At 47.3% G+C, this 25,213-nt stretch overlaps 2 protein-coding genes across 5 annotated transcripts; one reads left to right on the plus strand and one right to left on the minus strand.

Annotated features, from left to right (window-relative positions):
- Window positions 1-37: 37 nt before the first annotated feature.
- Window positions 38-8,658, minus strand: LOC134414250 (solute carrier family 25 member 33-like). 2 transcript variants are annotated; one of them, XM_063148535.1, is made up of 7 exons: window positions 8,582-8,658; window positions 3,808-3,984; window positions 3,210-3,287; window positions 2,797-2,897; window positions 2,135-2,201; window positions 1,654-1,937; window positions 38-1,552 (listed from the first exon to the last, which is right to left on the minus strand). In XM_063148535.1, exons 1-7 carry the CDS (start codon window positions 8,620-8,622, stop codon window positions 1,353-1,355), a joined length of 948 nt encoding a protein of 315 aa, XP_063004605.1. In that variant the 5' UTR covers window positions 8,623-8,658; the 3' UTR covers window positions 38-1,352. The 2 variants fall into 2 exon arrangements, with proteins under 2 accessions (XP_063004605.1, XP_063004606.1); XM_063148536.1 differs by lacking the exon at window positions 8,582-8,658 and adding an exon at window positions 7,730-7,749.
- Window positions 8,659-13,837: 5,179 nt separating this feature from the next.
- On the plus strand, window positions 13,838-25,185 carry PEX5 (peroxisomal biogenesis factor 5). 3 transcript variants are annotated; one of them, XM_063148537.1, is made up of 15 exons: window positions 13,838-14,053; window positions 14,437-14,472; window positions 14,665-14,797; window positions 15,494-15,628; window positions 16,644-16,749; window positions 17,930-18,020; window positions 18,387-18,503; window positions 18,869-18,961; window positions 19,138-19,257; window positions 19,869-20,012; window positions 22,131-22,201; window positions 22,361-22,576; window positions 22,688-22,853; window positions 23,120-23,277; window positions 24,074-25,185. In XM_063148537.1, the coding sequence occupies exons 1-15, from the start codon at window positions 13,904-13,906 to the stop codon at window positions 24,273-24,275; spliced, it is 1,938 nt and encodes a 645-aa protein (XP_063004607.1). In that variant the 5' UTR covers window positions 13,838-13,903; the 3' UTR covers window positions 24,276-25,185. The 3 variants fall into 3 exon arrangements, with proteins under 3 accessions (XP_063004607.1, XP_063004608.1, XP_063004609.1); XM_063148538.1 differs by lacking the exon at window positions 18,869-18,961; XM_063148539.1 differs by lacking the exon at window positions 18,387-18,503.
- The last annotated feature ends 28 nt before the right edge of the window (window positions 25,186-25,213 follow it).

Consider the following 25,213-nt stretch of genomic DNA (forward strand, 5'->3'; position numbering starts at 1 on the left):
CTAAGTGAATGAAGGTAAGAAAGATGAGGAAACAAAGTGGATTTTAAAATAAATGGATTTCAAATAAAACATTCAGGACTTCTGCAGTTTTTCACTACAACCAGGGAAAGAAATAGTGTAGGCTCTAATGTGAAACTGGAGCTTGTCCAGAGCATGTATTTACTGAAATTACTACCTTATCTTGAGGAAGGGTTACATTTTTTAGCATATGTGATGAAGCAAGAAAAACACATCACTCATGACCCTACCCTGAGCCTTTCTGAGAATCAAAATGCTCTGTAAACACAATATAGCCTTCTCCAGGACTCAGTGCTAGGGACCCACAAAAGAACAGAAGGCACTCAAGCCTGTCGCAGGCAAATGTAGCACATGCAGCAAACTGAATTCTTGAACACAGGAAAATAAATAAGGCTCTTTAGTGTATCAACAGAAACAGGCCAAATGTCCTTAGCTTCATCCATCTTCTCACATGATCTGCTTTTTTTATCACTCTGATAAGAGTATTTTTTATACCAGGGGTTCCAGCTTGTAGAACAGCCCCAGCACTTCTGGGAGAAGGAGGCATCTCCCTCTTTCTGCTGAGCATGGAGGGGATGGAAATACAACAGATACTAGCACAGCATGGCTCTGAGCCCAGCAGTAGCATGAGTTGCTAGGATAGTGCTTCAGAGCAGGTTGTGCTTCTTCCCTGGATCTACTTGGTCTGGTTTTTCAGATTCTGCAAGACAAAAAGGGGCTGTCAGCTGATTGACACATCTTGGGGCAATGGCTGCAACATGTGAGGGACCCAGAGGAAAATTCTGCAATTTGTTGGCAGCCAAGGTTGAGAAATCCTCCTTAGGGGCAAGAAGGCAGTACGGTAGGTGAGAGTGGAAGAGCCCCTCTGAGGGCAAAGGTTGCAGCACAAGATCTCTGCTTGCTGCAGTTCTCTCAGATGTTTCAGCTCTAGCCTGTCTTCATGCCCAACTGTGCCCATGTATGGTTGTTACTGGGTCCAAAAGAAGTGAACGTGCTGGGATAAGACACTCTTAAACTTTTCTGCTTTGTCTCATTCCCAGTAAATTCTATGCCTTTGTTTCATCAAGGGAGTTTACAACAGGAACTGTCAAACCAGTACCCTGACATCTTGAAGCACTGGAATAATTCAAGTGTCCAGAAGGAAAAAAAAAAAGGCTACACTGTGCACATTGGAGCAAAAAACTTGGCACAAAATAGTCGTTGCGTCCTGAGAATGCCTGACCCAGATCTGATCTGTGACCAAAAGCACCACCTCTCAGAGCCCTGCAAAGGACCAGGTCGTGGCAGCACGATGTTCCTGTACCTCCACAGCAGCCTCAGCCAAGTGCTACAGCTTACAAGGTGGGAGAGGCCAAATGAACGATGAGTTCGTAGGTGGCCATCATGATGGCGGCATTTGGGATCTGGCGGATCAGGTGCGCCAGGAGCCCCCGGTACAAAGCCAAGGGTCCTTCTTCACGGACCACCAGCTGCAGAGTCTGTGCCAAGGAACGGTACCGGGAGCCCTCCTCTCGCAACCGCGTCCGAATGACCTCTGGGGAGACAAGAGGGGAAGCCACATATTAGCAGATGGATCCTGCAGGCATGGCATCTCCCACCAAGGGGAGCAGCAGCAAGGAGAGAGGAGCCACTGACCGTGTGGATATGCAATGCACGTAGCGCATGTTTTGGAGACAGCGGCAGCGCTCATTAGTCCAAAGAAATCATTGTTGTTTTGTGGAAGTGTGAGTGATGGGGAATGGGAATGCTGGCTGTTTCTCAGCTCCTTTTTCAGTGCTTCATAGATGACAAAGTGTATGATGGTCTCTGACACTCCAGCATAGGAGGCAGTGATCCCACGGTAAAATCCACGCAGGCCTTCTGTGCGGTACACGTGCATGGCACACTGGAGAGCGCTGCTGGCCGTCTCCCCCTTCACCCTGGAAAGAGGGGAGAGGGTGAGGACAGCACACTGCACCCTGACCTGCAGGGCTGTTGTGAACACAGCCATAAGCCTCTTGCTCAGCCTATGACCTGCCATGTTCTGATGAGAAATCACAGACCTCTCTCTGCCCACCAAGCCCCAAACCAATCCTGATGTGACATGGAGTGGCTCTGCACTGCAGGCCTGCCTTACCTGGCTTCCAGCTGCATCCTCGTTTTCACTAGCCAGATGGGGTTGGTGAGTGTGGCTGAGCTAATGCCTGGGGAACAGAAGAGGAAGACAGCCATGAGTGCCAGGATCATGCTGACAGTTTGTGAAGAGGTGCTGATCTATCAGCTCTCAGAGCTCTGCTTGGCAAGCTGTAGGCATTCGCAATTTGAGAATGACCTTGAGAAGAGATATTTAGGGCAGACTATTTGATTCTCCTCCTCCCCTATTCCAGCCTTTGTCTAGTGGTAATTAGCTCCTCTGCCTCCAACAAAACCCCACTACAGGCCCGGGTGTTACAAAGAGGCAGGAAACAGAATACTAATTTTTCAAGAATAGAGGATTTTGTTAGAGAACTGGAATATATCAAGAGGAATGGTTCTGTGAGTGGTCTAAATTACACACTGCCTTCTCCCTCTCACAGCAGAATAGAGCTCATGATAGCAGCTGAAGGGGTAAAGACAAGACTTCAAGAGATGAGACTAAGAAGAATTAAGAGTGAGAAAACATTTGGGTTACCCAAAGAACTCACTTCTCCACATGTGGAGGGAGAAAACTTCAGGGCAGCAATGGAGAGGGAATGAAACACATAGGCATTTCTAGACAGAAGGACTTCTTGGCTTTGATTTGAGACAGAAAAGGCTCACCTGCACAGGCTGCTGCTAATATGTGTACTTCTTTGGACTCCGGCACCAGGACAGTATTAAGCCTCTCCTTAGTAGCAGAATAGGCAGCAAAATATATAGCCCTGATTGGAAAAAAATACAGAAGAGGTTACAGCTCCCCTAGGAGGAGCAGAGACACTACTGTACAGGCTCACTCCAACTTTCCACACTTCCATCACACTTCTCTCTGACATGACATCAGATACCATTTTTACCTGGCCCCCAGCAATTATCTTAACACTACGATCAGAAGCTCCAGAAGATGTCTGTGTGAAGGGGTCCTGTGGCACGTGAGCACAAGGCCCAGACCACTTTCAGGAAGTGGGGTGACAGCTATGACACAGCCACACTTAGGAAGTGTGCAGCATGAGGCACTTCCAGGGAGCAGAACTCACCGGGAAGGAGCAACCCCAGCGAGGTTTGGACCCAGACCTCGGAACAGGGACCGTTTGCCTTCCTTCTCAAGGATGGCCCTACAGAAGGAAATGAACAGAGAAATCAGCAGAGTAACTAAGCTGGGGACTCTCCTGTTCCTTCTCCTTCTTTGCTCTTCAGTATTCCTTGTAGCACCCCCTCCCCACCTCTCATGTTTTCCTTTTTCTGCCTTGCTCTCATTTTCTCTCCAATCACTACTCCTCTCTCCTTCAGTCCTAGAATCATGGAACCCCTTGGGTTGGAAATGACCTTAAAGATCATCTAGTTCCAACTACCCTGCCATGGGTCACTAGTCATTGCATCCTATTCTTGATAATGCCATCCCTCTGGGTTGGATCCAATCACTGGTTGGATCCAATCACAGCTGAGAAATTTCTCCCAGCCCCCTAAGCTGCCTGGCAGAGCACAGATCACTAGTGAGAAGCAGATGTACCTGTGCTCTGATCAAACTTTCTATAGCACTTGTGGCTTCCAGAGCCTCAGCCCAACTCTCTTTCTCTCTCCCCCCAAACCATCACCTCCCTGGTGCTAAACGGCACACTGCCCTGTCCTGCTCACCTCAGCAACTTGAGCACTCCAGGAGATGGTGGGGTGGGATTCATCAGCCTCACACTCATGCCTGGCAGCTGAATCTCTGGGAGGCACAGAGGCCGCAGTGCCAGCTGGGATGACTGCAGACGTGTCTTCACCACTTCCAGGGGACAGGTCAGGATGGCTCCAGCTGTTCCACCACATCTAGGGCACAGCAGCACACGTGAGAATGACCTCTGGGCCATAATAGGGCAATAATTCTGACCCTGCTTGTCCACAACCTCTCCCCTCTGGGAGAGGAGGCTAGGTGCCCCAGTCTGTGTCACACATGACCTCCTGCTCTGACACTGATTAACGTAACAGCTTAGCTTGGGACATCATCTGGCAGCCTCGCTCTGAAGCCCTACTCAGTGTTTGAGACAAAGAGTCCCAAGTCCATGGGGACTCAGCAGTCTCCCAGAGCAAACATTTCTGCTGCCCACCCTCACTGCAAAGCCTTCTGCTGAGGTCACCAGGCACCGTGGCCCACACTTCACCACAGCCACACCGGCTCACAGAGGGGCAGCACAGAACTCTGCCGCCTCTCAGCCTGCCCGTGTCTTTAACCCACAGTTACATCAGACCCACATTGGCAAGGCCCTGTAAGCAAGATCTGTAGTTTCTGCCAACAGCCAGGCTCTCTCCAAGCCTGGCTTGCTTAATGAAAGAGGACTCTGACCTTCAGCAGGCAAAACCTATTTTTGGAACTCATGAACCATCTCCATCAATGGCTCTCGTCACACTGCAGGAATGCTGAAAGGACACATATCCCCTTTTTCCCTTTCCACAACCCAGGGACAAGCCATAACTGACACATTTGGTACTCAGCTCCTGTCTGTCTAAATCCTTTGACTGATAACTCTGCTCTTCTAGATAATGCTCAGTATCTGAAAGAGCATTTTGAGATGAATTTGCATGCAAGCCATGCAAGAGGCTTTGACAAATGGACGATCGTTCACATCTGCAACAGCCAAAGTTGCTTTGTTTCACAAGAGATGGAGGCTTAATAAAAAGCTCACTCTGCTCCAGAGAAAGAAAAGCCAACCAAAGAACTACAAGATATCAGGGAAGAGTCAGGTATATAATCAGAATTACATATAGAATGCAGGATAGCAAACAGTTAAGAGTTCTGAGGAATTATTTTGAAAAAGTCTATACAGCTCAGTAAACATACACTGTATTCTCACAGCCTTTGCTCCTAGGCCTTCATTATCATTGCCAAGAGGAAGAGGGGTTTAAAAAAAAAAAAAGATGCCTGGATGCCTACTGCACATCCAAGAGTTGAAGCTATGGCAGCTAGGAGATTATGCAGCTAATGATGCCCACAACTAGCTATGCTGTTCCATAACACTCCTGTGGCTTTGTCAGGCCCTTGGCAGATGTACACAGTGGTAGTGACGACTTGCAGAGCAGTCCATCAGCAGCAATTTCCCTCAGGAGGTGTATGATTAGTGGTGGGAGTCTGGCAACATCCTGACTCCTGAATTTAGCTCCAGCTCAGAAGGCAGCACATGGCAAAGCAGTGAACAGCCTGGCTCAGGTTCTCTGGGTCAACAAGCTGACCAAGCACGGACTCCAAGACACAGCCTACGCAGCAATCCAGAGCTGCATGAGGCAGGGTCTGCTTTCACAAAGGCCATGTTGATTCTTCCCATACAGACCCTCAGGGGTGCAACAGTCCTGTTCTTTACCTTAGATTCTATTAATTTGTGTTATACAGGCTCCAGACTTGCATGCCTGTTTTTTCTTTGGCCAGAAGTACAGTCTCCAGTTCAGGAGAAGATTGAGTACAGTGGTGACAGATCAAGGTCTAAAAGGTCCAAATAGGGCAGTTTCAACTCCTTATCTAAAAGCTGAGCAAGCAATACATCAGGAAAACACTGAGAGAAGCAATTGCTTGGTATACTAATAATTCTTCTCTTTAATAGTGCATAAGGAAGCAAAAGTTTATGTAATGTTCTCTTAATATATAATTTCTTCAAGAACTCCCCACCTGCAATGGTCAGGATCTGAATATGAACACACGCTTCCAGTATACATAAAAGTTTCCTGAGGTCATGTTCCTGAAGCTACTGATACATACAGAAAACAAAAAAAGTATTACAAAAGAAATAATAACAAAGAAATTGTTGCTCCTTAGCCTAGTGGCCATTTAATAAGCAGAAAGAGAGTGTGATGAGCCGCTGTGCCTCAATGGCAAGATTAAAAAGGCAAAAGAACACCCATTATTTAAAGCTAAGGAAATGAGGTGTACCAGTTGTTCAAAACTAGAAGAAATCTCAATTGTGATGTATTATCATGCATTAGATGATGATACAGCTGCTTACACTCTATGGAAGACATAGGTCTGCAAAATTCTTCTGTTTCAGGAGAAATGGAAAATTATGTGTCATTACTCTAGAAGCAGGAACTAAAGCAATTTCTTCAAAATAGGATGAAGTGCAGCAGTGAAAATGAGTACAACATGTACTGTCAGAGGAAAGCCCCAGCAAAAAGTGCTAATTGAAGAAGGCGGGTAATTTTACCTCAGAAAATGGTACTTGCCTCTAGATCTTGCTTTCACATTTTAAAGGGAAAACCGACAAATTTGAGGTGACTGAGAAAGAGAATTAGTTGAGAAATACAAAAGACACTGGTAACATTTTTAAATGATCTAAAAAGTGTATAAGCACATGCACAGAGGTGACAAGGTTTACTGGTAATTCATGTTAGCTCTTACTTAGGCTAGTCAAAAATTAAGATGGCTTGAAGATCTTCATTTAAGAATAGCAGTGCTGGGTCAGACAAACCTGCAGTTAAACCAGATTTCTGCCTAGGACACAGACAAATAAAGGTCACCTACAGAAGAGGAGGAGAAATACCTCCAGAACACTCTCCCAGCTTCCCACAATTTTCAGTTCAGGGATTTCCTCAGCCAAAAATGTTGCCTTGCTTTTAGTAGCCTTCAACACATTCTTTTTCATTCATCTTTTTAAAATGCTTCCTGAAAACATAAGAAGCCTTTACTTTCTACTATCCTGTTGCCAGGAGTCCCACAGTTTAACTGCACACTGTGGGAAGAACTGTGTTCTTGCATTAGTTCTGAACAAACCTCTCACAAGTTTCTTTGGCTGCTCCCTGGTTCTTTTACTGGAAAATCAAGTGGAGAACTGCTCCTTCATAAATGAGACCCTGTTTTGTTTCATTACACAAACCAGTAATATCAAATATAGTGCAGCAATAAACTGAACTTGTCATTCATCTCTTACTCACGTTATTAGCCCCAGGGTTTTAGTTAGCTGTAATTCAGGAGTATTGCTTAATGGATGAGGACGAGATACAGACTGACAAAGTTCCCACGAGTGATATTCTTGTCACAAGCCAAACTCTCAGTTTTTTGGGGACCATAGTGGAAAAAGATGAAGAAAAGCTTAAGAAGAAAGCTAAGAAAGATAAATGTATTAAGAAAGTCTAAGATACAATGAATATATATAGTTCAAAGGATAAATTAATGTAAGAGAATAACATATACAAAATAACAATGGGAACAGAGAGGATGGGTACGCATATGCTAAGATTGACATAGCACAAGAACTGGATTAGCTGCAGAAAACTGGAAATCTACTAATTAAAAGCAATTAAATTGTGTGCGTTATTGTACATGCTGTATCACAGGCCTCACTGTCACACAGACTCAGCAGGTTGGTGGGATTTGGAAAAGGATTAGATGGATGCCTAAGCAGGACTCATGCAGTTACTCAGCAAAGTCTGGAGGACCACATTATTTTCTGTTTTAGGGCACCATAAACTTGAAGCTGATTGTTTTCAGATTTTAAAAGAGGAAGGGGGAAAAGCCACGGGACAAATTACTTGCTCAGGGGCACGCTTATAATACAGAGGGGCACGGCTGGGATCCAAACACCTGACTCACCAGAATCAGCTGCACTATTTAAAGCCAGAAAAGTGACACAGGAATCTCAGCCATGCGCTGATGGAGAGAGCTGGGCGCCCTCCCGAACGCATGGATGCCTCGTGGCGCCCTCGTTCAAGGGAAACACCCCGCTTCCCTTGCCCCGCATCCCCGGCAAGCTCCGGCCGGACCAAACTCCGTGTCCCACAGGGAGGCTCTCCGCCTTCCCAAGTCGCGGAGCCGGGAATTCCCCGCGGCGCTGCGGGGCTGCTCCGCGCCCCGAGCCCCGATCGGGACCGGCACAGCCGCGACCGCGCGGGCCGGCACGGCGGAGCCGCGGGGGCCGCTCTGCCCCAAGGGGGCCGCTCTGCCCCAACGGGGGCTGTTCTGCCCCAAGGGGGCCGCTCTGCCCGGCGGGTCCGCTCTGCCCCAACGGGGGCTGTTCTGCCCCAAGGGGGCCGCTCTGCCCCAACGGGGGCTGTTCTGCCCCAAGGGGGCCGCTCTGCCCCAACGGGGGCTGTTCTGCCCCAAGGGGGCCGCTCTGCCCCAACGGGGGCTGTTCTGCCCCAAGGGGTCTGCTCTGCCCCAACGGGAGCTGCTCTGCCCCAAGGGGGCCGCTCTGCCCCAACGGGGGCTGTTCTGCCCCAAGGGGGCCGCTCTGCCCCAACGGGGGCTGTTCTGCCCCAAGGGGTCTGCTCTGCCCCAACGGGAGCTGCTCTGCCCCAAGGGGGCCGCTCTGCCCCAACGGGGGCTGCTCTGCCCCAACGGGAGCTGCTTTGCCCCGGCTGCCAGGCGGCGGCTGCGGAACCCGCGACCCGAATCCCGCCCCCGGGCGCCCTCCTGCCCCCGAATCCCGCCTCCCGGGGCACTCACCCTCCGGCGAGCAGGTGGAGCAGCGTGCTGTGCTGCGACATGGCCCCGCGCTGCCGCCCGGCCCCGGACCGGGCCAGCCTGCCGCAGGAGGAGGCGCCCGGGCGGTGGCGGTGGCGGTGGCGGGAGGGGCGGGCGGGGCGCTGCGAGGGGAGCGAGGGCTCCTCGGTGCAGAGGTACGGGTGATCATTCACACAGCTCCTCCGGCCCGGCCACTCAAGGCTCTTCCATTAAAAATAAACGAACAAACGTCCCCAAGCCTCCAAACCGACCCTCAAACTTAAACAAACTTGTCTTTGTTTTGCATGTAGGGGAGCCAGGGCAAACTGATTTTTTTCCACTACGGGAAAGCAATGGGTCCAAGAGCAGAGCCAAGTGGTTCCTGACGCTCGTTCTCGCTCACGGGACCCATAAGTTATTCCTCTCTGCAGATTCACTTCCTACATTTGTCTCTGTTGTAGCAGCACTGCACCCAAACTGGACACTCAGTCAGTCCTGTGTCACTCAGTGTTATAAGTGAAGTCACAGCAGTACAGAATGTGATATAAATACAGAAAGATGCGTCTTGGGATGTTTGGGTTTATATATAAAAAAGGGCCAATCCTCTGAATAAATTAGACCCATGACTTTGAAGTTCAGAGGATCAGTGTGAGAAAGACAGGGAATATTCAGAGGCAAAAGATGCTCTGTTGCTTTTCCAAATGCACAGTTTCAGAGCGCATTAGAGTTCATTGAATATTATCTTCCTTAAAAAAAGCAGAATGTACATCAACATGATGCTGTTGCCACAAAGGCACACATCAGATCAGTTTATGTGTTTAGGAGGATAGCCTGTGGGTCAGATAAAAGGAGCTGTCAGAACAGCTCTGTACTGCTGTGACTTCACTCACAGCACTGAATGACACAGGACTGACTGAGTGTCCAGTTTGGGTGCAGTGCTGCTACAACAGAGACAAATGTAGGAAGTGAATCCACAGAAGGGAATAACGACCTTGGCCACTCAAGCAGAAGGATTGAAAAAAAATTGCAGCTTTTAGTCTGGAGGAGAAGGAATTAAGGGAGACACGGCAACTGAGTCCAATTCAGTACAAGGATACTTTGAAAAGGAAATGAGTACCTTATGTGTGGTGGAAAAGAACAGAACTATCAGCTCATCAATAGTGCCTGGGCAATGAGGGGTAGACCAGTAAAAAGACTGGCTTTCTGGTCAGTGAAATTGGAAGCTGGCCAAAGATACCTAGAAGCTCCAATCATTTTTTACTTGTCTTCACTGTGGTGGTGGCTAGGTGAATATCTTAAATAGCACCAGTTGCAAGTGGGGAAAAAGTTATTCTAGATTTCTAAGCACTTAAGCAAAGTCAAGGTTTTCAGACTGATTAGGGCTGATGAACTTCATGCTGTGATGAGAACTGGATAACTGGAGAATGGCTCACTGGCCATTATCTTTGAGATATCTAGGCAGTGGAGAGGTTCAGAAGACTGCAAAAGGCCAAATATATTGGGCATTCAAAAAAAGAAAATCTGATTAATTACAGGCCAGCCAGCATCATTTTACTGCCTTCCCCTGTGACACTGGAACAAATAAAAATTATGTAGACAACTCACATTTTCCATTTGCAAATAGAAGAGATCAAGTTAAACCAATCTTTCATGGCAGACTTGTCCTTGTGGTCAAGGAAGTAACAATAGATATTAAATTTTTTATTTCAGTAGGATTTTTACTCTGTGTCATCTGACAGTCATTAGGAAACATGGGAAACTGGATCTACTGAAATCACTGTTGGGAGCATCTGATGCCAATTGGAAAATTCTAAGATTAGTTTTTGGTGTTATGCTGTGTGTCTGGAAAAACGTATCAAGGAGTCCTGCAGAGATCTGTTTTCAGTGTGCTATCAGTGTGGGTTTTTTTCCCAGTAATTTATACAGTGGACCAGAAAATTCTGTCTATTAAAATCTGCAGACAACATTTACCTCAGAGGGGTTGCAAAGGAGTTGGTAGAAAAAAATCATATACAAATGCTCTTGATCAATGGGAGAAATAGCCTGAAAGTGTAGAGCACCATTTAATAAAAACAAGTGCTAAATTTTGCACTTGGAAAGAAATAATGAATTTCATGAAGTTAGGATGGGGAACAGTTAGACAGAGACCTCCATTTGTCACTGGTTTCCATCAGGCCCAGGACCTTCAGCAGGTCCTGATTGGTATTGAGAACAGCTGAAGGATGCAGAGCCTGGAATAGCCTTTTCAGGAACTGTACTATTTCCCTTTCTCATCTCTCCAAGAGTTTTTGGGGCCCCCTGATATTTTAGTTCTTGCTGCCAAATTATTTTCACTTCACTTTCAGGGGTGCATTGACTGTGCTTCTTTTCCTGTTGACTTTTAGATCAGACCCTTTGTTTTCTGCCTGCAAGCAGAAACAGTTGTGGCTTCAGCAGGATACTTATCCATCAACAGCCATAGCTGTGGTTGTCCTGGATGCTCCGCCACCACCACCACTTCCTGTCCTTCCAGTTGCATCAAAGCCTTTTGGGACTCTAAGGGATTAAGGGCCATCCAGCCCTTCAGAAGGAAGGCTGTGGGGGCTATTTTTTACAGAGCAGTGTTTCCCTGTCCCTGTCCTGAGCCAGAAGGCCAAGCTGGTATCACAGGCTGGTGTCATGGGCATACCCCAAAACCTTATTGCAAATATTTACAAATCAAAACTACTTCATGTCTTCCTCCTTGCCAAGTCTGTGATGGTTTTTGGATTTCTGTCCATGCCTTATCTCAGTGCCTACACTCTCCTTCTCCATGTCTTTGTGCTGTCTATTGGTTTTCCTTAGGAGCAGCGTTGCCCCTCTCTTCTTCTTGAAAGCCTTTTGGGATTCTGCCCCATAGCATTCTCCATGCCTCTCTCTTCAAGTGCTCTTGCTAATCCCTGATCACACTGAGCATACATAGGATTTGGTAATAGCAGGTGAGTCTTATTTTAACCTTCCAGGATGCCAGAAGTGTGCTTTCAAAATGAATCTTACAGTAATCCCTGTTTGCTGGGCTGGGGTTTGTCCTGCAGGACAGCCTGGGTGTGCAAATGAAATTCCTTTTTGGTGCTGCTAAGCTGCACAGAGGGCACATCACCCACTAATTGGTGTGCCTCCACAGGGCTAGGGGAGACATGGTCCAGAGTAATGCTCCCCAAGCATGTCTGGTGTGGATGTTGTATTTCCAGCCCCAGTTCTTATAACTTTAAGAAGTCTGCTCCTGTTGAGCCACACATAGTACTTGCTAGCACAGAGCTGGCTGTAGATGCCATGTGAATTTCAAAGCTGTAAGGAGAGCAGGCAGGAAGACCAACTGTCAAAGAATTGTGTCTAAAACCCCACCAGATGTCACATTTTGGACAGATGAAGTGACCCTGACAAATCTGGAGAGGACCCTGCAGAGGAGCATATTCGTTTGAAAAGAAGAAGATGGGATTTGATTCTGAAAACAATCTATTTCTAGCAACCTAATGTCACGGGAGTCAGCACACATTGTGCAACCCCCTCTTGGTGCTTTTCCCATTCTTTTAGAGGCTATACACAAATGACCTCTGATTTTCCAGGTGGCTTGTCCTTTGGAACCATGAATGTAGGAGGATCAAGGCTGGGAAGGAGTTGGCATTTCTATGGCTTATCTGAAGGTATCACATACTTTTCAGCTAAATGTGTGCACTCTCAACCTGTGGCTGCCAGCTGCAACATTTTAGCGATCCCAGAGCAAACAGTAAAATATCTGTCCATCAGCTGGACAAATGGACATATACTGATACAGTATATGCTCATCTATGCATATGTACCATATACATGTCGTTGAATATATATATGAACATATATATTTATGTGTATTCACAAATAAAATGAGATTTGCGTGGGGCATACATGTATGTATCTCTTGTATGTACATAAACATATATACATACATGCTGTGAAAAATGCCAATCACTTGTTTTTAAAATTTTAAAAGTTTAATAGCAATAAACTGGTTATAAAAATAGCAATATAATTAGAGTAATAAAAATTTTGGACAATTTGTATTGGAACAATATGAGACAACAGAAACAAAGAGTTATGGATGTCTGGCTACCTTTTTATGGGCAGCATAAGCCTGAAAAAGGACACCCGTTAACAGAGGATTAACCCTTAAAAACAACAGCCTGTTGCATATTCATACATCTCATACATGATGCATAAATTCCATTCAAACACAGGATTCTGTCTGGTCATCCTCAACATCTTCTTAATCCGAATGGTGTCTTCATAGCTGAGCGAGGCGGGAAGAAGTTCATTTCTTCTGATAAGAGGGCAATAAATTCTTTTTCTCTGAAAAATTTAGGTGTCCTGTGGCTGCCATCTCACTGCAAATCTTTTTTTTTTTTATTTTTAAAGTATCTTGGATAGCATAGTTCCTATTTTAACATTTTGTTATAACCTAAAACTATATTTAACACACTTCTTAAGAGAATTAATACAGCATAACTTTCTAACATAACACATGTAATATTAATTTCAATATTTGCGAAAAGCCAATCATAAAATACACATTTTTCACACATACTGTACACATTGACTATATATATATATTAATGCAGATATATATGCATATATATATGTTTATGTATATTTGCATTTTTCACACATACCATACACATTGACTATATATATATATACATGCATTTATATATGTATTTATGTATATTTGCAGATATAATGGGATGTGTATAAAACACACCATATACATGTACACACCGTTTCACGGCCGGCAGACGGGCACACCCCTCGGCAGCCGGCTCCGGAGCTGCGGGAGCGGTGCGCGGCGGGGGGACCCACCGGGCGGACGGGTTCCGGAGCGGGCGGTACCCGGGCGGGCGGGCGGTGACCCGGGTGACCCTGGCGCTCAGTCCCTTTAAGGCGCTCCGGCGCCTGTCCCTTTAAGGCTGGCCCCGCCCCGCCGCGCCAGCCCAGCGCGCCCCGGCGGCCCCAGGTACGGAGCGGCGGGGGAGCCCCGCGGCCCCTCCGGGCGGCGCCGGGCGGAGCGCGCCGGGGGACGGGGGACGGGCGCGGCCGGGGCGCGGGGCTCAGGGCTCGGGCCGGGGGCCGCGGCCTTGCTGTCCCGGCGGGCGGGCGGGCGGGTGTCCGTGCTCTGCCGGGCCGGGCCCGCGGGGGAGGCGGCGCTGGCGGGTGGCAGTCGGGTCGGGGTCAGGCGGTCGCTCCGCTCGGCGCTCACCCGCTGTCTGTGCCGCCCCGGTGCCAGGTGCAGGCGCGGCGGGTTCGGCGCCGAGCCTCTCTCCCTCCGTGCCCGGCGCCATGGCCATGAGGGAGCTGGTGGAGCCGGAGTGCGGGGGCTCCAACCCCCTGATGAAGCTGGCGGGACACTTCACCCAGGACAAGGCCCTGCGGCAGGAAGGACTGCAGGGCCCGCTGGCCTGGCCCCCCGGGACGCCCGAAGCCGCGGCCGTGAGTATCGCGCTGCTCGCCGGGCTGGCTCTGGGGGCTCTCGGTGCGGCCGGTGTCGTGTGGTGGTTTCTTGGGGAAAAGGCCCAGGGGTCACCCGAAGCAGGGCTGTGGGGTGAGGGCACGTTTATGGGCGCTCAGGGGATGTTGTCGGCTGTGGTGAGCTGTGTGCCTTGCTGTCACAGGCCCTAAGCCAGACAGTAGTGGGAGGGGGTTGGACAGGATCCCTCAAAGTGTTGCTGCTCCCTTGGCTGGCAGCTAGCGCAAGAAAAATGTTGACAGGCTAAGCTCAAGGAAGAGGAAGATACAATCTAATTGGGTCACACTGTCTATGTAGAGAGGGGCATGGGATCAATGTTGACACAATTGCCCACTATTCCCTGCAGGTATCCAAACCATTGGGAGTAGCCACTGAAGATGAGGTAAGAACAGATTTATTGGTCTCCTTGTAGCTTTAGATTAATCTTCTTTAAGCTTTTCTTGTCCTCACTGTTTGTTATTTTACCCCTTACCTGATGCTAATATTTTTTTCTGACAAGCCCTTTTCTCACACTCCCTGGCTCTGCCTGTTCATCTTCTGTGCAATGTTTGCAATCCATCTCTGTCTTTGGCAGCTGGTTGGAGAGTTTCTGCAAGCTCAGAATGCCCCTTTGCTGTCCCGTGCACCCCAGACCTTCAAGATGGATGACCTCTTGGCTGAGATGCAAGAGATTGAACAGTCAAGCTTCCGACAGGCCCCTCAGCGAGGTGAGGGGAGCTGAAGTAGGTGGAGAGCTGGAAAAGATCTTGATGTTTATGACTAGGCTCCTAGCTGGGTGGTTCCTATCTACTGATCTTTTCTGAGATTGTATCTGGGCTATTGTTTCTGGATTTGGGCTTCCCAGTACACTGATCTGCTGGAACAAGTTCACTGGGGATCGATAAAGTACTCAAGGGACAGGAATCCATGTTGTAAGAGGAAAGGCTGAGGGGCCTGGACATTTTAACCTGGGGAAGTGGAGTCTGAGGGGCAGGGGGTGGAGTGTTTTGTTGCTATCTTCAGCAGCCATGGTCGGGATCTTCACAGCAATAGTCAGGAGAAGGACAAGGGGTAATGGACACAATTTGTGGAAAGGGGAACTGACTAGGTGTGTGGAAACATTTCTTCCCTTGGAGGAGGCAGTTCAGTACTGGAACAGGTATCTAGGGAGGCTGGGGAATTGGCAGCCATGGACAAATTCAGAAGTTACCTCATAAATGCCTTGAACAACCTCATCTCTAACTTTCATGCTAATCTGCTGTGAGAACTCTAACAACCTCCAGAGACTCCTTCCAAGTGAAATATTTCTGTGATTTTATTCTAGCAAAGAGAGAGATCAGAGGTGATTAGGGCTAGCCTAGAACACATAAATGATGCCTTTGAGTGCTCCAGTCCTCACTTCTGGTTTTTTTCCCTTCATGTAGCTCCAGGTGTGGCAGCCTTGGCGCTGTCTGAAAACTGGACCCAGGAATTCTTGGCTGCAGCAGATAATGCTGGTGATGTCTCTTCAGATTACAATGAGGCTGACTGGTCGCAGGAGTTCATTGCTGAAGTGACAGGTGAAGTGTCCTTTTTTGGAGTTACTGTCAAGGTGATGTCCAGTCACATGCCTGTGTGAAGAGCTCCTGACTGTGGAACTGGAGTATTGCTTTGGGCCCAGCAGGCAGTGTTTCCTGTAGCAGCCCTAATGGGGTGGGGGATAGGAAAGCTGCTTTGTGATGGTGTTATGGTTAAGTCAAATTATGAGCAATGAGGTGTGGAAGCTTTTATTTAGATGCAAGGGTCTTTTGCTGTTAGCTTAGGTTACTTAGGGAATTTTGGAGAAGTGTGCTGTTCAAAACTGCTTTTTTAAAAGTGATGATTTAACTGATGCAAGTTGGAGATGGCCTTGTACTGCTTCTTAATTACATGTTTTCTAATTCCCTCTTGTAAGGCTAAATTTGCCTTTGGTACAAAGGTAAATTCTCTTTAGTGTGCTTTGGTCAAATATTTTTTGTCAGTTGTATGAAGCTGGAGGGATGTTACAGTCTGGAAATGTGCAAAGTGAGTGTTTCTGGCCCAAAGGTTAAGCTTTATTTGAAAAGCCATCCTGTGTTGAGTATAGATCTGGCTCTGGAATAGAGTCCTGTTACCACACATGCCCTAATCTGGAAATTATGGAAAAGAAACAAGTATATGCTATTTTCCAGGAGTGGCCACTGTAGAAAGCTGGGTAGTTCCACTCTTTGACCTTCACTCTTTACATTTCTGAAAATATAAATTAGAGTTACAAAGGTCTTTGAGAAAGTTCTGATGAAAACCTAGTGCTTGTAGGCTGTGCTTTTGACAGAGACCTGTAATGCAATGCTAATTTTCTTGACCTACATAGTATCCCACAGGGAGCAGATTAATAAGTTGTGATATTAAAGTAGAAAATCACACATTTATCATCACCACAGTGGCATCTGTATTAATTCACTGTCTGAACCAAAGGCTTGATTTTTAAATCAGCATAAACAAAGGTAGAAGAAGCAAACATAAACAAAGGTGTGCTAGTCTGCCTGTCTTAATTTTCTCCCCATTCTTCCTTTGCAGATCCACTGTCTGTGTCTCCTGCCAAGTGGGCAGAAGAATACCTAGAGCAGTCAGAGGAGAAGCTGTGGCTTGGGGAGTCAGAAGATCAGTCTTTGGCAGATAAATGGTGAGTCTGACTTCTCAAGGCGAGCTGTTGCTGCTAGGCACTTGGGTGGGTGAAGCTTGGAAAGGTGATAGATATCTGCTGTGGCCTGAATGCTTTTGAGTCATTTAACTTAGACTGGTGTTCTCAGGCCTTTGGTGTCAGAGAAAGGCAGAAACAGTGCTTGCAAACTGAAATTTTTAATAAGAGTGTAGCTTTTCTGTTCTCTAGTTCCAGGAAGACACATTGATCATGTAGGCTAAATTATCTCATGCCTGATGCAAAGCTCCTTAAAGTAACTTCAGGACTGAGTTCAGGAACCTTTTTTCCTGCAACAAATGCTTTTTGATTGTACTAGTTGTAAACTTTCATCATGTAATTCTTCCTATCTGACAAACCACTTCCAGCCTTTCCCTGACATATTTATGGGTTCAGCCTTCTGCATATTATTTTAATGTGGTTTTTTGTGGTAGGTTAAAGATGAATCGTCCCTTTGTAGGTACCTGTTGGGTACAATCAAGTTTTTCAGTTAAAGAAGCAAAACAAACACACAAGCAATTTGAGCCTCTAAGATCTTTCCTTACAAAAATTTTGTATATTTGGACTCTCGTTGCACCTGGCTCTTGGCTTCTCTGATAACTTTCTGCAAATAATGGACATCCCTGAGTTACTGCCACCAGTTCCAAAACTTCCCCAAGATTTGGAGGTAGTGGTACCACTTCAAAGTGGTCCTATCCTGCTGTAAGCCAGACAAGACATATTGACTTGTGTCATTGCTGTAAGCCCTCGATTCTCTGCAGAGCTGATGCTTTTCCAAGGCACTGTTTTCCTCTTCAGTGGGCATGACCTACTTTGTTTGTTTCTGGATATATGACCTTGTTTCTGGTAGTGCTAAAACTTGCAATGTCTGATGGCATGTGAGCTTGGCAAGGAATCCAGACTGCTCTGCAGAACTGTGCTGACTCTGTAATTGTTTAATTCTGCTGCTGTTTGTGTTAGTCACTGCCCAGTGACTAGTAGTATTTTGAACTTTTACGGATGGATAATGGTAGTGAATCACTTAGGAGAAGCCCAGAATCTTTGAGGAGGGGTTGTATCCTTCAACTCTGTTGTCTGCCCCATTGTGTAGACTCTTGTTAGTGAAAGAGTTTGCTATTGCCTGGTATCAGACTATCTCTTTCCCTTTTATTGCCTTGGAACACAGGTATGAGGAATACCAACCTGAGGATGATCTTAAGAAAACTGTTACTGATTTCCTCTCCAAAGTGGATGATCCAAAACTCAAGAATACTGAGGTGAGAAATCTGACTGGGGCTGAGATTAATTATTGCTGTGAATTAGTAATTAGGTAATTAGTAGTAATTATATTACTGTGAATAAAGGGTGTGGGGAATTGAGATGGCTGAAGATAGTGAAGGAGTAAAGCCTCCTGGTGTCCCATGTTTCTATTTCTTCCCTGATTCCTGCGAGTTGAGCTCTACAATCCACTTTAGATGTTATCCATCTCCACTCTTGTGAAGTCTGGTCCTTCCCACCTTTCTGGGCCTTTTGTGCTTGCTCTGCAGAGAGAAGCCCTCTTAGTGAAGGAGGGGGGCATGGGCTGAGGGCTTGTGGGCACAGCATCTGCCCAGCTCCACCCTTGTTTCATTTCTCTGCCGCAGTTCCTAAAGTTTGTCCGCCAGATCGGAGATGGGAGGGTATCGATCGAAGCTAATCAGGTGACCCACAGAGACCAAGATCAGGCAGAGCAATGGGCAGCTGAGTTTATGCAGCAGCAGGTAGGACCCCCAGGCCTGTATGCTCTGAAGGAAGAAAGCATTTTGCCACAGTGCACAGTCTGGGAGCAAAGGAAAATGGCAAGTCCAGCTCTCAGCAGTGCTGAGGGAGACAAGGGAGGGGCTGTTGGGCTCTTAGCAGAGTCTAGCCAGAAGATGAGAATGTATCTGGACAGTTTGAGTTTTCTCATCTCCCACAGCATCTGTGAGGAAGAGGAGATTCAGATGAATTCGTTTCCACTTCATAGGCCATCAGTTTTTACTGATGGGGAGGAAGGGTCACTACAGACCCTCCTGCTGTTTTGGGATGTGCCCTGAGGTTGCCAAATTCTAAAAAGAAAGGTGTGTTTCTGTTTCCAAACTCCCAGGGGGCATCCGATGCCTGGGTGGATCAATTTGCGCGATCTGGGAACATGTCAACTCTTGATACGGAATTTGAGCAGGCAAAGGCTGCTGTGGAGGTAAAGCTGGCTGAGAAGGAGGGCTGGGGTGCCAACTGAGAGCCCATGGTAGGGTTACCTCTCTCCTTTGCATGCTCTGAGGAGGGCTGGAAACATCCAGGAGGGAGTTCTCTGGCATGTCTATAGATGTGAGTTTATGGCTGAGGTACTCCAGTCACACTTTGTTCTCCCTTCAGTCAGATGTGGAGTTCTGGGACAAACTCCAGGCAGAATGTGAGGAGATGGCCAAGAGAGATGCAGAGGCTCACCCTTGGCTCTCTGAATATGAAGACCTCAACTCCTCATCATACGACAAGGTAGGGCAGAACAGGGTCTCTCAGCCCTAGCACTGTGGTGGGCTGCCCTGGGGAGACTGGCAGTGCATCTGCCTCGCTCTGAGCTCCACAGACTCCAAATGCTGCTGGGATTTGTTCTCACACTGATGCTTTGCTGTCACTTACACCCTTGTCCCAGATCATCTACGGGTTAAAAACTGTTTTCACTTGGGCTTGTCTGCAAATGCTGTCTGGTTCTTGTCCAGCACCAAATACCAGTGAATAGAGGGATTCTTTGCAATGAGTTCAAGTGTTGTGTCCCCTGGCCCCATCCCTGCCCCCCATCTGGCCCCATTCCCCTCCAAGCTAATAAGATACATACTAAATTTATGTATCTTATAAATACATACTAAATACTTTTGTTTCTCTATCAACTTACTCCTGGTTTGGTTTGGGGGATTTTTCCAGCACAGAACAGGCAGGAGGAACCACCCTTGTTCTCTGATCTGCTACAAATTAGCAATAAGGATAAGGTGCTGGCTGGTCTGCGTCTAGAGTGTTCCTGATGCAGCAAGACTAGACTGAGCTGTGCTGTAGAGAGTGCTCTTCTCCATAAGATTGTCTCCTAGCTGTGTGTCTGTCTGTCCTGCTAGGGTTACCAGTTTGAGGAAGACAATCCCATGAGGGATCACCCGGATGCATTTGAAGAGGGTCGGAAGCGCTTGGAGCAAGGTGACCTCCCCAATGCTGTGCTGCTCTTTGAGGCTGCAGTGCAACAGAAGCCAGATCATATGGAGGTGAGTGGCACCGAGATAACAGGCTGAGCTGTCAGGACAGCTGTCCCTGCAGTGTTAGGACTTGTGCAGGGTGTATGAAAACACCTCTTTTTCTGAGGCCCTGGGCTTGTAGCTGATCTGTGTGAATCCTCAGGGAGCCTCTGAGGGAGGAGGTTTTCAACTTAAGGTTAGTTACAGGAAGCACAAAGTCGTCTGGCTCAGAGCTGTGTAAAATCTTTGGAGCACATGAGACTGTGCATGGAGCCAAGGCAAGGAGTTCTCATCTCTCAAGTTGCTTCTATGAAAGTCTTTATTGGCATTGTAAGTTTGGAGGAGCTTATGGTGGATCAGTGCTTTCTGTATCTGTATTAAAATCTAATTCTGAGAATCTCATTAGACTCTAAGTCTTTCATCTAGGTGCTAGGAAAAGATGTGACCCAAAAAGATTTGGTGTTTTCAACAGTCTTAATTGAAGTTGTGGGCCAAAGAAGGATTTTTACTCTGAAGACAAGAGTTCCAGCTCCTTGTTAAGTGAATACTTTTTTCCATAAATCACTTCAGCTTCTGCAGGATGAATTGAGAAATGGAATAGCCTGTGTGCCTTTTTCCAGGGGTAGAGAACATGGATATTCTCAGGAAGAATGCAAATACACTCATGTGGTGCCTTTCTGGAGTGCCTGCCTCAAGGATCCAGGGCCGTTAAATTTTCAGCATGTCTTGTTCAAGCCCTGCTAATTATATATGACTGGACATACGTAATTTGATTACCCTGAGACTTAAATATGAGTGACATTTTGGAACAGAGGTTCTTGGCTTCTAAGAATGGCCATCTAACTTTCTAGGGTACTGGTAATAGGTGAAAAGTAAGCAGAAGGTTTGAAGATTTTGCTTTAGCTTTAAAGTGGTCAAAAGGTGTTAATACCCTTCTAGAACTGTTGCTTTTTTCTCATAGACAGTGTGGGCTGCAGGCTGAGCATGATGGAGAGGTAATTGAAACCTTAGGGGAAGAAATCTTGGCCATTTCTGACTAGCTTCATTGGAAACATTCTGAATTCTTCAGGGAAGGAATCTCGGGCCAATTCTGGCTAGCTGTATTAAAAACATTCTGAATTCTTCTGCTGTGACTGCAGAATGTACAGGAGAAGCCAAGACTTCACAAATGGTACAGTGATCAAATAGACATGAACAATTGCTCTGAAGGAGATGTCACGTTTGCTTTGGTCCAAGTCACAACTTTACCTTGAATCTCATCAGCTCTTCTGCTGGCAGAACACTGCAGTTATTGCTGGTCAGCTCTGCTTGAATTGTAGCTAGCTATGTATGGTGAGGCATGAGAGTTTCAGGGGTGTAGATTGCCTTCTGCAGGGCTTCTGTGTCTTTGCTAATGAAGCAATTTCCTTCCTTGAGGCAGTGGATACCTCATTTTGTGACTTACTTTCAAAAAGCAGGTACATCATGCTGACAGTCCCCAGCTCTAGCCTGTTTTGGACCAGGGGTGTGGCTATCAACATAAAGTGAACAGATACTTTGGATTTAGGCCTAGTTAAATATTCCTTATATCAGCTGCTTGGAGGTGGAAGTAATTTTCATGTACTGGTGTCATGATGTTTGGAAATTCAGTAAAATTAACAGTGCTTCTACTTTCAGGTCTGAAAGTCAACTCTCCAAGGTTACTACTTACTAGTGGACCACTGCACAAGTACATACAGCTGCCTGCCTCGGGGGTCTCCTTATTATTAGCACTGCTGCTATGCCATTTTGTTCTTGGGAAATAGGAGATCTGCATTTTCCTCCTTCCTCTGCAGTTTGACCACAGTTAGAAGTTAAAAGTGGAGATTCTGTGATCTAAAAGTGTAAAACTACCAACAGTTGCTTTATGATAGATTTCCAGGTAGACATTCACTTCTGTTCACTATAACAATGCCAATTTTACTGTCTTTGAGGACTTATGTGCCATGACATCTGTCTATCTTTTGAGAGGAACTTACGCCTGTGGCTAATGTGTATACTTTGGTCTATTTGATCTCACTCTAAAACTGTGCAGGATAATATACTGGATTTAATCTCTGTGTTAGTGGCTTATTGACTGATTTTTTTTCCTCTGGAAGTCTAACTTATGTACATCTATGTCTTCCCCAGGCCTGGCAATATCTGGGAACCACGCAAGCAGAGAATGAACAGGAGCTTTTGGCGATCAGCGCTCTCAGACAGTGAGTGTTGCTGCAGAGCTGCTGAGTGTGGCTTCTTGTTGGGTGTGTAGTGCCACGAGGACCACATGGCTGTCACAGGATGCTGTGTCTTGATTGTTTCACCTCCTGTGTCTGGCTGTCTCCTGATTTAATGCTGCATTCACTTTCTTTGCCCTGCAGGTGCCTGGAGCTGCAGCCTGGGAACCTGACAGCACTTATGGCTTTAGCAGTGAGCTTCACCAATGAGTCCCTGCAGAAGCAGGCGTGTGAGACCCTGCGGGACTGGCTGCGCCATAAACCGGACTATGCCCACCTGCTGAACAAGGAACCAGAGGAGAGTGTCTCGGGGACAAACCTGGGGCCTTCCAAGCGTGTCCTGAGTTCTCTGCTCTCTGAGTGAGTTATGGTTACTGATTGGGCTCAGACTGGTCCAGGCAGGAGCAGAGCGAGCAGCCTGAGGCCGACTCACTCCGCAGCACACCAATACCCTGTTCTGTGCTTTTTCAGCTCGCTGTTCATGGAGGTGAAGGAGCTGTTCTTAGCAGCTGTGCGCAGCAACCCCTCCACTGTGGATCCTGATGTCCAGTGTGGCCTGGGTGTCCTTTTCAACCTCAGTGGCGAGTACGAGAAGGCTGTGGATTGCTTCAGTGCTGCACTCAGCGTGCGCCCTAATGTAAGAAAGGGGCAGACTGGGGGTGCTGGAGGCACTTGGAGGTTTATGGGTGAAGGTTTGGGTGGAGGTGCTGAGGGGCAGACTGGGGGTGCTGGAGGCACTTGGAGGTTTATGGGTGAAGGTTTGGGTGGAGGTGCTGCATGTACAAGGGGTGCATATTTGGAGTGGAGGAATATGACAGACATATGGGGAAGGAGTGGTTGGTTGTCTTGGAGCTTTAGGAGATCCAGTTCATCTCAGCCCTTTCTCTGTGCCCGTTCCTCCAGGATCACCTTTTGTGGAACAAGCTGGGTGCCACCCTGGCCAATGGGAATCGGAGTGAGGAAGCAGTGGCCGCGTATCGTCGGGCCCTGGAGCTCCAGCCGGGATATATCCGCTCTCGCTACAACCTGGGCATCAGCTGCATCAACTTAGGGGCCCACCGGTGAGCACAGGATGGGCACCTCTGCTGTGACCTGTGTGTCTGGGGGACACAGACTGCCCTAGATTGTGAGGGCAGGGCCACACTGCCTGCAGCCTTCTCTTGGCACAGGGGGATAGGTTTCTCCTTGAGCCAGGTCTCATGAGCTCTCAGAGAACCAGTCACACATGAGATAGCTCTGCTACCCACAATGGTATAAAATTAGCAGGATGGCTTCTGAGGTAGTGTTGGAAACAGAAAATTTTTTAATGAAAGGCAAAATAACAAAGCTTTTTCAGAGAAAAACCTGAGTCAGGGGCAATAAGTTCTTGCTCTTGCTAAAACACTCCACAAAAACAATTATTTCCTTTGTTCTTTTTCTAGTGAATTACCTAGGCAGGACCTTTTGGCCGCTGTCCAGTTGGCAGCCCCAGGTCTGAGGTGAAGTCCCAAAGATCCTATGTCTTTTTACCAAATTGAGGAGAGAATCTTCTGGGCTTTTTTCCTTTCAAGCAGACAAAGAATAATTCCCCCCTACTCTGTCAATAGGGGGCACATTCCTACAACAGGAGAGCAGAGCGAGTGTTTGGACTCTGCCCAGAGATTCAAGTGTCATGCAGTTACAGGTGGAGTAGAGGCCATCTGACCTCCTGATTCTTCTAGGGGGAAAAAGAGGGGGACCTCTGGTTCTGGAGTGGGGTAGGATCTGGGAAGAGGAGGAAACTGTTTTGGAGGGGAAATACTTTAGAAACAAATGGGGAAGGGAGTGTGAGATGGTTCATCTTTTCCACTGAGCATGTGAATGTTCTCCTGTTGGCAGTGAGGCTGTGGAGCACTTCCTGGAGGCTTTGCACATGCAGCAGAAGAGCCGAGGTCCGCGGGGACAGCAAGGAGCCATGTCTGACAACATCTGGAGCACCCTGCGCATGGCCCTCTCCATGCTGGGGCAGAGTGACCTCTATGGGGCAGCTGATGCCCGTGACCTGCCCGCACTGCTGAAAGCATTTGGCCTCCAGCAGTGACTCTGGGATGGGCTCCCCTGCGAGTGCAGCAGTTGCCGAGCCCAGCAATGACCTTTCTTAGGGAGAAAAGAAAATGTTCCCAAGGGTTCACACACATCTTTGCCCTGGTAGGGCAGATCATTGGCCACTGTTTATTTTTAAGTACCCCCTGGTGAAGTGTGCAACTTCCCCAGCCTGTCCGTTGTGGCCTGAGCATTTCTAAACGGTTCACATTATCACCTCCATGACGACTGACACTGCTGCTTCACAGATGATCAAAGTGGGGAAGACAGCAGCATCCTGCCCTCTTGCCAGACTGCATTTGCAGTAGTGCCCAGCTTGGCTGTGAGAGCCGTTCTGCAGACTGCCTGCAAGGGCGTATCTCAAGTTCAGGCTGCTTTGGAGGGATGGGACTGCTGTTTCACCCAAAAGGGTGAAAAGTTGTGGGGTTTGAGCATGCTTCCCCATGTATGTGCTTGCATGTGTGTATATGTGGGTTGCTAGGGAAAACTGGGGCAGTAGTCCCCTTTTCTGGCCACTGGTAACCTCATGGTACAGCCAGATGCCACTTTCTCAGTGTCTCTTCCTGAACCTTTTAAGACAAGCGTATTGTACTGATGCTGGGGACATGGGTGGAGGCCCTTACCCTGCCAGGGTAAGGGGAGATCCCAGAGTTCAGGCTTGAGAGAAGGTGATAGGAATGAAAGTCTGAAATGTAACCTGTCCCAAAATATGGTGGGGAAAGGGGTGAAGTCTTAATTTTCTCTTGCTCATCTGTCATTGTTTTCCTTTGTGCGAAAGTCTCCATCTTGTGTGTAACTGAATCTTGTTAATTATAAATATCTGTATATGATTCTATTGGGGAAAATGTTTTTTAATTGTAAAATATTTTGTATAATAAAGGTATAAGCCCACTACTTTTCAAAAGATAGATTAGACTCTCTCTCTGTTTCTCTCTC

The sequence above is a fragment of the Melospiza melodia genome, chromosome 2, assembly GCF_035770615.1.
Source record: "Melospiza melodia melodia isolate bMelMel2 chromosome 2, bMelMel2.pri, whole genome shotgun sequence".
In the NCBI taxonomy this organism is placed as follows: Eukaryota; Metazoa; Chordata; class Aves; order Passeriformes; family Passerellidae; genus Melospiza; species Melospiza melodia.